Source organism: Belonocnema kinseyi, chromosome 9 (assembly GCF_010883055.1).
Source record: "Belonocnema kinseyi isolate 2016_QV_RU_SX_M_011 chromosome 9, B_treatae_v1, whole genome shotgun sequence".
Classification (NCBI taxonomy): domain Eukaryota; kingdom Metazoa; phylum Arthropoda; class Insecta; order Hymenoptera; family Cynipidae; genus Belonocnema; species Belonocnema kinseyi.
In genome coordinates, this window is record NC_046665.1 from 96,412,420 (window position 1) to 96,423,668 (window position 11,249).

The 11,249-nt window shown below is 28.2% G+C and overlaps 1 protein-coding gene across 1 annotated transcript in view; it reads right to left on the bottom strand.

The window, feature by feature from the left end:
• Positions 1-5,358: 5,358 nt before the first annotated feature.
• Positions 5,359-11,249, bottom strand: part of LOC117180648 — a 7,261-nt gene continuing 1,370 nt past the window's right edge. Inside the window, exons 2-6 of the mRNA XM_033373137.1 lie at positions 9,680-9,777; positions 9,263-9,581; positions 6,024-6,187; positions 5,772-5,926; positions 5,359-5,472 (exon numbers count right to left, since the gene is read on the bottom strand). Coding sequence (XP_033229028.1) covers positions 5,359-5,472; positions 5,772-5,926; positions 6,024-6,187; positions 9,263-9,581; positions 9,680-9,777 — 850 coding nt within the window. The remainder of the gene's footprint in view (positions 5,473-5,771; positions 5,927-6,023; positions 6,188-9,262; positions 9,582-9,679; positions 9,778-11,249) is intronic.

Consider the following 11,249-nt stretch of genomic DNA (forward strand, 5'->3'; position numbering starts at 1 on the left):
ATTATTCTAAATTAAAATTGTAGCGTTCAAACTTAAAATTTAGCTCATTACAATTTTAACAAATCAAGGCTTTTTATTTCTAACCACTCTGTTCAAATTTGTTTTGACTATCTATGTTCATCCCTTACGTGTTTGTTCATTAAGGAGTGGGATTTTCTTGGGTCCAATCTTTAAGGGATGTTGAAACATCCCTTAAAATTAATTCAAAGACATATTCTTGCCATGCTTGCTTCCTCTACTTATTTGTAAATGATTTCAAAGCGTAAAAGTTTGATAAAAATCTCTAGTGATTTTAGTTGCTAAAAAATTATGATTTCTATACTGGATGCTTAAGGTATGAAAACACCCCTAAAACATGCTGTATACAAACAAAAATCATTAATTGTTCTAGTTCATGTATATGAACCTTTTATTTAGGTATGTTTAATTGACAAAATGTGAAACTTATTTTAGTCAAATCACTCAGAGTTTTTGAGAGAAAAAAACATTTCACTACAATAAGCATTTTTCTATTAAAGTATATTTAAAAATTGAAACTTTGACACGTGCTTGTCGAAAAACTGCCCATTTTTCTAAGTTTTTTCTTGCGGATTTTTGCTCTGCAGGTTCAAAAATACAACCAGAAAAATTTATTAAAAATTTTTCACAAAAAGCTATTTACTGTACATTTGGTACATGGTCCTTTTATTATTTAAATACAAAATTTAACCATTTTTTTTGTCATCCTGTTTGGTTGAAAATTAAACTGTTTGTTAAAATGTTGTCAGTTTGGATTGAAGATTCAACTATTTTAGTAGAAAATTACCTTTTTTTTTAACTTTTTTTTATTGTAGAATATTTAACTGCAACTTTTTTGGTTTGAAAATTAAACTGTAATCTTTGTTAGTTAAAAATTCAACTGATGTTGACAATTTATATTTTGATTTTTAAAATGCAAAAGAAGTCGTTTTTGGTTGAAAATTCAACTATCTTTTGAAATTTCGTCTTTTTGGTTTAAAAAGTTATCTGTTTAAGTAGAAATTTCGTTATTTTTTTCAAAATAAAAATACAATTGTTTAGTTTAAAATTAATCTCCGTAAGTTGAGGCTTTAACTATTTTGTTGAAAATTCTTCTTTTTTGGTTGCTTGAACTGCTTTTTCTTTTAAATTCGAAACTTTCTTCCTTGAAATAATTACTATTACATTATGCGTTAAAAGTTCATCTGTTTATTTGTAAGATGAACTACTTGGTTGAAAGTAAAACCACTTTAGAAAAAAATAATTTTTTTGTTCTTGAAATCTTTTAAAATATCGTAAAATATTTTAAATCCTTTGAAATTATTCAAAAAGCTCTTCAAAATAGCTTGGAATCCTTACAAACCCCTAGAATTTTTAAAATCCTTTGGAACTTCTTGAGTTGATAGAAATAGACAGAAATTTATCCTAATATTTTCGATAATTATATTTATATTTGATACATTTTAAAGCTCTTGAAAATTCCCTAGAATGATTAAAGATGTCTTGAAATCTTTTAAATCCATTGAATGATTCACATGAAGGTCCTGCGGACTAAACCTGTTAATTGACATTTCAAAAATTTGACACGGTGAAGGAAAATATTTCCCTGCATCTATGCTGTAGATACCAAAACCCAATTTTCGAAAATCCATTTAAAAAAAAAACCAAAATAATGTTGTCGTTTCGTTTGCTTGATATTAAGGAGGTACACTGCGTACAATCAATATCAAAAGTTGCCTATATTCAAAATGATGTATCAAATCGACAAAAAAGATCTATTTTTAATGTTTGTAAATCTTGTTGGAGGCTTCTAAGCACACTTCGGAAAAAATAATTCAAGTTAAAATTGTTTATTTAACAGTAGTTATTTAAAGGTTTAGCTTTTCCTTTCTCTTTAGGGAAAAGTTAGCATTTATATTTAATCCTAATGATCAAGGCCTCATTTTATTTCTTAAAGGATTCTCTTCAATTTTATTTTGGTTTTGTTAATTAAAATTTAAACTGATTATTTATAATAATAATAATAATAATAATAATAATAATAATATGTGTACGATTTCTCCATTGATTTTTTTAAATAAAATCAAACCAAATAGAAATTTAGAGAATCCTTTGAAGAATTAAATGAGACCTTGATCATGAGGATTAAATAAAAATGGTAACTTTTGCATTAAGAGAAAGGAAAAACTAAAACTTTAAATAACTACTGTTAAGTAATTTTCGCCTGCATTTTTTCTGAAGTGTACTTAGATGTCTTCATCAAGATTTAAAGAAATTAATAATAGATATGTTTTTGTTGATTTTATAAATCATTTTAAAGGTAGACAACTTTTGAGATTCATTGTGCGTAGTGTATATCCTTAACAAAATATCAGAAATGTTCCAGAAAATACAAAAACATCAATTTGAAAAAAATCTCACTTAACAGGTTCAGACCGCGGAACCTTAGAATATATTAAACATTTCTTGGAATATTTTTAAATATCCTTAAATATTTGAAATCCTTTGAAACTTTTTAAACCGTTTAAAAATTCCTTGGAATTAAAAAAATACATAGAATATTTAAAATCCTTTGGAATTAATCAAAATAATTCAAATATATTAAAAATTCTTTGGTCTCGCTTAAAATATCCCAAAATATTACAAATCCCATGAAACATTTTAAGGGTAATTCCATAAAAATAGGGCAACTCTATGTCCTCGACAATTTTCTCATAAATATACGGTTAATTTTTGTATTTTAAGTATACTAAGTAAAAGATTAAAAATGATTCTTTGTATAAACCTAATTTAATTTTAAATAAAAATAAACGGTTTTCAAACATTCTTTCCTAAATGCCCCAAACGTCAGTCCCTACTAGTGTCCTTCCGTCAGATTATAGTATCTGAATACCTAAATTTTAAAATCCATTTAGTCACTAACAAATTAACTTGAATAAGACTACTAATGACTAGACATATGATATATAAACAACTTTTTATCTCTAATTAAAAAAAAAAAAAAACAATATTCGATTCCAAGTCAACGCAGTGTCTGCAACTTTAACCGTCTAACCCTAGCCGCTCAAGAATTTAAAATTTACGCGCTAAAAAGGAATGAGTGAGTGAACGGTAACTTTTTTTTAAGTTGCTCATGTAGTTATCTGCAGGAACCAATCACTTTGTGTCCGCCATTTTGTGAAATAGTGCTATCGTGATGGATGTAGGGAGTGCACGTGTTTTGCCAGTCACTTTGTCACTCCCTAGCGAAGTAATTTGATCAATAATTAACTTTTTTTGTTGTTTTTTATCACAATTAATTATTAATAGCTTGATAGTCTTGTGCAACAGAAAACGTCAGATTGGTGATTATTTAATTTGAAGCAGCGTACTGTTTAATTTCTTAGCTAAATCGTCAGTCCCTTACTCTGAATGCAACTAGGGACTGACCTAGCAGTACGCTCCACGCGAACGCTCTTAGATTGTTGAAATTTACATTTAACAAAACAAGTCAATTGTGGAAACTCAACGTGCATGGAGTGTTCGTAACACTGGCCCGTACGAGTGCGATATTTTCATCCGATCGCCTTCGTCGCTTTTTGTTTGGACTCTTGGGATTAGTAAGTGCCTCATCTGATGAAAATCTTTCATACAAACGATACAATGTAGTCGTAGAAGGCGCAGTTTTCACTTTATTTATTTTTCTCCATGTACGTTGAGTTTTCACAACTGACTTGTTTTGTTGAATGTAAATTTCCAAAATCTGAGAACGTTCGCGTGGAGTGTACTGCTCCATGGCAAAAATCTCCTTAGACTGATTCTTCAAACGCGCTACGTCATTACTCGATCTGTCATCTCTGTCAAAAGTTACAGCGTTGCCAAATCTTTTCGTCGAATATGACCACCCTGTATATTAAAAAAGTGAAACAAGTTTGTTACACACGCATGCCTGGACCAACTTCTGGCAAGTATAAACCATGGCGACTTGATAATTACTCCATGACTTACAAAAAGCTAAAGCGACGACGACGCAAAGATTCTGAAGAGAAAATTAAAGCTAGGAAGAAGAGAGTAGTTACGTTGATTCAGAAATTTTACGAAGACGATAGCAACAGTCGTAATGCTGCAGGGAAAATGAATGCATCAAACGCAATAGTGGTAAAAAACCAAATTTGCATAAAAAATTTCCAATTCCTTATGTGATTGTTAATGGTGATAGAGTATTTTAAAAATATAAAAAAGCTATTGATGTTTTTGAAAATTGAGAATTTTTATTACTACCTATTAATATGATTATTACTTATAAGATACGTAATACAACATATTCATACTTGTTTTATTACTATAGTTATAGTTTATCATCAGCTCCTAGCCGTAATTGTCCGTCCCTAGATTCCATAATTTACAAAATCTTAAATTTCTCCTAAAATACTAAATTAAGTGACTGGCCCTTTTAGATATGGTGTAATAAATTAGACACCTACCATATAAACCACATAGGAACCTAATAGGACTTTAAAAATTATTAAGACTAATTATATCCTAAAGTTGCCCTATTTTTGTGGAATCACCCTTAAAGCTCGTGAAAACTCCTGAAATACTTTATTTTAAATGTCCGAAAATATTTAAGAATCATTTTAGGTTCCTTGAAATTATTGAAACCTATTCAAATATTCCTTGGAATCTTTTAAAATATCGCAAAATATTTCAAATTGTTTGAAATTATTCGAAATGCATTGCACTTTTTTAAGCTGTTAAAAATTCCTTGGAATTTTTGCAAATCTTTAGAATTGTAAAAATCCTTTGAAACCCCTTAAATTGATCGAAATATGTTACAATCACTTGAAATATTTAAAAATGCCATTAACTATTTCAAATCATTTGAAAAACCTTTAAGCTTTTTAAAGTGCTGGAAATATCCTTGGAATTAAAAAAAATACCATAAAATCCTAAAAATTCTTTGGAATCATTTAAAATGATTAAAATGAATAAAAAATTCTTTGGAATGTTTGGAAATACGCACAAATATTATTAAATTTTTTCCTAAATTATCGTTTTTACATTTTCAAACTAAGAAATAAATTTAAGGTAATAAGATATAATTTGAATTAGTTAGGTGCATGCCGATTTAGAATTCGAACTTCATATATTCTACAAGTATCCTACCTATGAAAAATTTTATTGAAATTTTTTAAATAACATAAGCCAATCGTGATTTTTCTATACGATTGACGTCATAATATTCAAACCAGTTTGTAAAAAAATAATTTAACTAGGAAAATATTTCATTTTTTATTAAAAAATTCAGTATGTAGCAAAGCTTATAGACATATAAGGCATTATTATTATCATATATTTAAATTCTTCATTAGTCTTAAAAAGTTAGAAATCAATTTTCGCAGCAAATCTGTTTCTATCGAAGCCGTCCTCATATCTTCGAATTGAGAGATGCATGGTAGATAATGTAATCTTTCCAAAATAGGTGTCTTTGTGCTCCTGATAAATCAAAATAATTGTTATTAAAAATAATTCTTTTATAAATTATCGTCCAGAGGAGCTTGATGCAACCCAACAAATTGTTATAATTTAATATATTATTTAAGCTAAAAATAAAAATAAACAATACAGATACCAAAAAGTGGTTTTTATAAACGAACTTATATGCTAGAAATAATTAAAAATTTAATGATAAAATAAAAATTGTATTCATTTTAACTACATGAAACTAATTATTAAATATAATCGACGGATTTTTAATTGCATAGGTATGTTAGTTTTAAGTTGAAAATAAATACCTCTACGATCTTGGTAGCGTCAAACTTAGTTTTACGTATGGAATGTATGGCTGTCTTTTTTTGAGAATTTTCGATTTTTCGCAATAAAAAACTAGTCTTCATAATCGCCATTCGGAGCTCAATAATCTTTTTGTATTTATTTCTTTTCATCAGACCTATTGAAAAAGTGAAGTAATTTGAAATTAAATGTTATAAATTTGAAATCAAATTAGATAAGATTTCCAAAGTTAGTTAAATGTCTGTTTTTCTCACCCAGCTCGGCAAAATAATCTACAATTTTTTGTGACAATGCCAAAAGGTGACCTTTTTCGTCCACTACTTTAGCATACAGCTCTTTGGCCTTTGTGGTATCAACTTGTCCGCACTCGATTCCACTAATTTCAATCGTCAAAGGACCATTTTTTTTAAGGAAAGGCCTACAAGAAATCCCTTTTTCAGAATAATAGCCAACAAACACGCGCACTATATGCGCGCTATTGTTAGATATTTCTATATTGAAAATAAACATTTTTTTCCTGCGCAATTTTTTGTCTGATACTTTTTACAAAAAAAAGCATATTATTATAAGTGATTCTTATGCATTATCTATGGATATTTGGCAGATTTGTCTTCAGAATTAATTAGATTATATTAATATGCATGAATTTTCGTTTGCACATTTTTGTATCTGACCTATAATTTATATAATAAAACACAAACAAATTTTGCAACAATATTTCTTTGAACCTGATTGTGGCCGAAATTTATTAAAATTTTCAAATTTTGTTTTCTTGCTCTGTTAATAGAACCAAAAAGTGGAAAAATGTGTCAGAACAATTTATTTTATAAACAAAAAATTAATATTAACCGATTTTTTCAATCCATATTAAAATTTGATTTAATAATATTTTACAAAATTTCGGATTTTTCTCAACCGATTCCCATTGTTCCCTTGTTTGAGGTTAGTGCCAGCAGAGAAAAATCAAAATTTTGTACAATATTAATTTAATCAACTCATGTTAAATCATTGAGTGGTCTTTCAAAATTTTGTAAATTCTTTGAAATTCTTGAAATCTTTGTGAAATGTTGAAATCTTTTGAAATCTTTAAAACATTTATGAAAACGTTGTTTAAAATCTTTGGTGTCCGTTTGAAATCATTAAAATCTTTTGAAATCTTCTAAAATTAGTTGAAACCTTCTGAAATCGTTTAAAATTTTTTAAATGTTTAAAAATATTTTAAATCTGGTGTACTGTATCGCTTGTAAAAAACATTGAAATTATTGAAATCTTTTAAAATCCTTATGAACGCTTTGAAATCTTGCTGAAATCTTTTGTATTCGTTCGAATACACCGGAATATTTGAAATATTTGGGAAATCTTTTTAAATATGCTCGAAAAATGTGGATTGTTTTGAAATCTTTGAAATCTCGTGTACTGTATGCTTGATGAAATCTTCGAAATTCTTGAAATCTTTTGTAGCCGTTTGAAATCGCTGGACTATTTGACATCTTTTTGAAATTTTCTGAAACCTCCAAAAATGTTGATATCGTTTAAAATATTTTATACATTTTGAAGTCTTTGAAATCTGGCGTAATGTTCCTGTTTTGCAATCTTTGAAATTTGTGTATTCTTTCGAAATATTTATCGAATTGTTTTGAAATATTAGAAATACTTGCAAAATCTTTCTAAAATATTTGGTATTAATTTGAAGTCATTAAAATATTCGAAATCTTTATGAAATATTTGTAAATCTTCTAAAAAATGGTTAAGTCGCTTCAAACCTTTCTTATTTTTTAAATCTTAGAAATCTGGTTTACTATCCTCTTTTTGACATTTTAAAAACCTTGAAATTTTGGTAACGTTTTACAATTTTCTGAAGGTTTTAAAATTTTTATGAAATGCTTGAAATATTTGTAAAATCTTTCATATTGGTTGAAATCGTTTAATTATTTGAAATCTTTACGAAATCTTCTAAATTTGTTATGAAACCTTGTGAATTCGTAACAAATCTTTAAAATATTTTTAATTCTTTGAAATGTGGTGTGCAAGCGTTTGTTAAATCTTTGAAATCCAATGAAATATTTATGACATGTTTAAAATCCTTCTAAATAATTAAATTGATGCAAACTCCTGTTTTTTAAAAATAATTCAAAGTATTTGAAATACTGCGAAATAATTTGAAATAAAAATGTCCTTAAAATCTTCATTTATTTTGTAATGAACAAAAGATAAATTATATCTTGATAAATAAAATACTTTTCAGTAGCAAGATTTCTTTTAAACAAGACTTTTTTTCTTCATAATAGACTAAACGATTTAAATTACTGTTCGCATTTCAATAAAATAACTGCTTTAAAGTGAAAAAATAATAATACAAATTTAATGTTCTCAAATTAAAATTTTTTCTTAAAATAGATCCTACTCCTTCTTCACTCCATTGGGAATCGAACCACAAAACTTCTGATTTCTGGTTCATGTGCTTTTCCAATGAAGCTATTAGAGGGATCAGGATAAGAAATCTTAATTCAAGAAAATAACGCTAATTTTTATCTAGGTGTTAATGATACAAGTAATTATTTTTAAATGAATCTGCTATGTCATCAGAGATGGTATCTTACCGACAGTAGATAAATCCTCCAAACCATGAAGGCAGAAAATCTACACAATATCTATCAAGTTTGCTTAACGTCTTAATCAGACTAGAGGGAAAATAATATTTTCAAATTAAATTTATTTCTTGAAAAAAATATCTTACTCCTTCTTCCCTCTATTGGGAATCGAACCACAAAACTTTGGAGGGTTGATCAACTGCCGGTAAGGTATCATCTCCGATGATATAGCAGATTCATTTAAAAATAATTTCAAGGTTCTCGTTAAAAATCCAAGGAGATGTCCAGTTTTTCAAGGTGTCAAAAAAATTCGAAGAGAATTCCAGATTTTTAAGGTCGTTAGTCACCCTGATATACAAAAAATGTAATATTTGCCCGAATAAAATTGAATGATCTGACTTTTATTAGAAGATTTTTTGTTGTTGAAAATTCAACTATTTTGGTATAAAATTAATTTGATTTTGTTAAATGCGACTTTGTTTAATTTCAAATCAAAATCTTTCCTGGTTGAAATAATATCAGCCAATATATTTTTCTTCAAGAATTCATCTATTTGTGTTAAAAATTCATCCATTTTGTTAAAAAAATCAACTATTTCGGTAGAAAGTTCAACTATTTGGTTGGAAAATAATTTTTTCTTGAAAATTCATATTTTCGGTTTGAAAATGTGACAGTTTTGTAGAAAATTCGTCGTTTTGGATGGAAGATACAAAAAATTCAGTGAATATATATTTTTTTAATTCGGCTCTTTCGTTTCAAAATTGATCTCTTTTGGTACAAAAAAATCTTGATTTTTGTTGTTGAAAATTAACTATTTTGACACACTGATATAAAAAATGTATTATTTACACGAATAAAATTAAATGATCTGATTTTTATTATAAAAGAAGCGAGAAACTTACTGAATAATCTCTTCATTACAAGCGTGTAAAGCAAGTACTGCTCGTTCTATCATATTATTATTCGACAGCCATAAAACCTTAGTTTTTATGTGCAACTGTGTCTCTAGTTGGAAAAAATCTTTTTTCAGCTCTGTTGAATCGTTGGCATGGTCTTTCATAACTTTTGCTTTGAACTCGTTGAACCTATTGATAATGTCTTCAGAAGTTATTGGGTAGTCAAGTACATGAGTAAACTCATTTTTGTATTGTGATCTGTTTACTATCTGATCAATTTTGTGTCTTGCTAATACCACATCTCTACCGCATGATCCCATTACCACTAAAATTATTTTTAAACAAATATTAAAAAATTTAATATGATAGGAGATAAAAATATACAATTTTTATCAAGAAACTGTAATAATTAATTAATCTTACTTATAGGTCCGTTTCCATCTCGTGGCATACGTACATACTGTAAATTTAGTGCTTCTAATTTTTTATTATATTTACCAACTATATCGCGCAAGAAATCCCTGAAAAATATTAAATCTGACTTAGGAAACCCCTCCAACCCAACATCGCCGATTTCAATAATCTTCAAATATGGTGTAGTTCATAAAAAAGCAACGCCTTTTTCTTTATTGGCGGAAAAAAGCATGGGGGGGGGGTCGACCCCTAAAAGTTACCTCCAAAAATAGATTTTTCAGTATATGTTTAGCCGAGATAATTTTTCAAATCAACTTCAATATTTGTGAAATCACTCCCTCCCCTCCCCAAGAAGATTCACATCGCAGTTCACATCATAAAGGTTGCAACCCCTATTTTTTTCAATGGAAAATCTCTTTTTCCGATGTCTATTTATGTGGAAAAAATTCAAAATGAGCTATAAAAAATCGGAAAAACATTTACGTTAATACAATGCAAATATAAAGTTGACCTGATCGAAATTAACTTTCACACCACCCTCAAAATGAAAAACCATCCCTTTCAAACGGTTTTTCGATAGACTTCAGGTCCTAATTGATCATTGCCAATTATTTTGTATTAATTTTGATATTTTTTACAAGAATATACACAAAAAAGGATAAAATCCTCAATGTAAAATTAGGGGTTGCAACCCTCATGGTCAGAATTAACCATGAGGGCAGAGAAGTAAACATATTCTTTCTAATGTATATTTTTACAGTAGAAAGAATACACAATTGGTTGTATTTTGATATTTTGATATTAAAGGCAATATACAATTCATATTATAGTAAATTATCAATTACAACCTGTAGTATATCGCAAAATCTTTTTAAAGGGGTTGTTTGTCATTTTGAGGGTGGTTTGAAATATAATTTCGAACAGGCTAAATTTATATTTATATTTCATTGACGGAAATACGAAAGTCAGATTGTTCATTGAAAAAAATAAGGGATTGCAACCCTTATGGTCCGAATTCCACGGGTTAATCATGTAATTACATGAGAAGTGAAACGAGATTTTTTTCGTAGTAAATGATCGATTAGAACCTGAAGTATATTGGTAAATCTACTTGGGATGAGGGGGGGGGGGATTTTTCCATTTTGAGGTTGGTTTGATAAATTATCTCGGACAGGTCAACTTTATTTTTGTATTCTATCGACGAAAATACTTTTTAAAAATATTTTTAGGGCCATTAGGAATTTGCTTTTTATGATAATGATTAAAAAATTTGCTGAAAAGGCATAGAAAAGTTAGATTTTGAATTAAAAAATAGGGGTTGCAACCCTCATGGACGGAACTATGTGTTAGTTGCGTATTTACATGAGAAGTGAAATGAAATTTGTTTCATTGAGAAATATCAATTAGCACCTAAGATATATTGAAAAATCCATTTTTGGGTGTGTCTTTTAGGGGTGATTTTCACCCCTTCCAAGCGTTTTTCCGCTGATAAAGAAAAACACGTTTCTCTTATTATTTGATGAATTACAACAAATAAAAGATTATTGAAATCGGTGAGGTCGGGTTGGGTGGGAGGGGA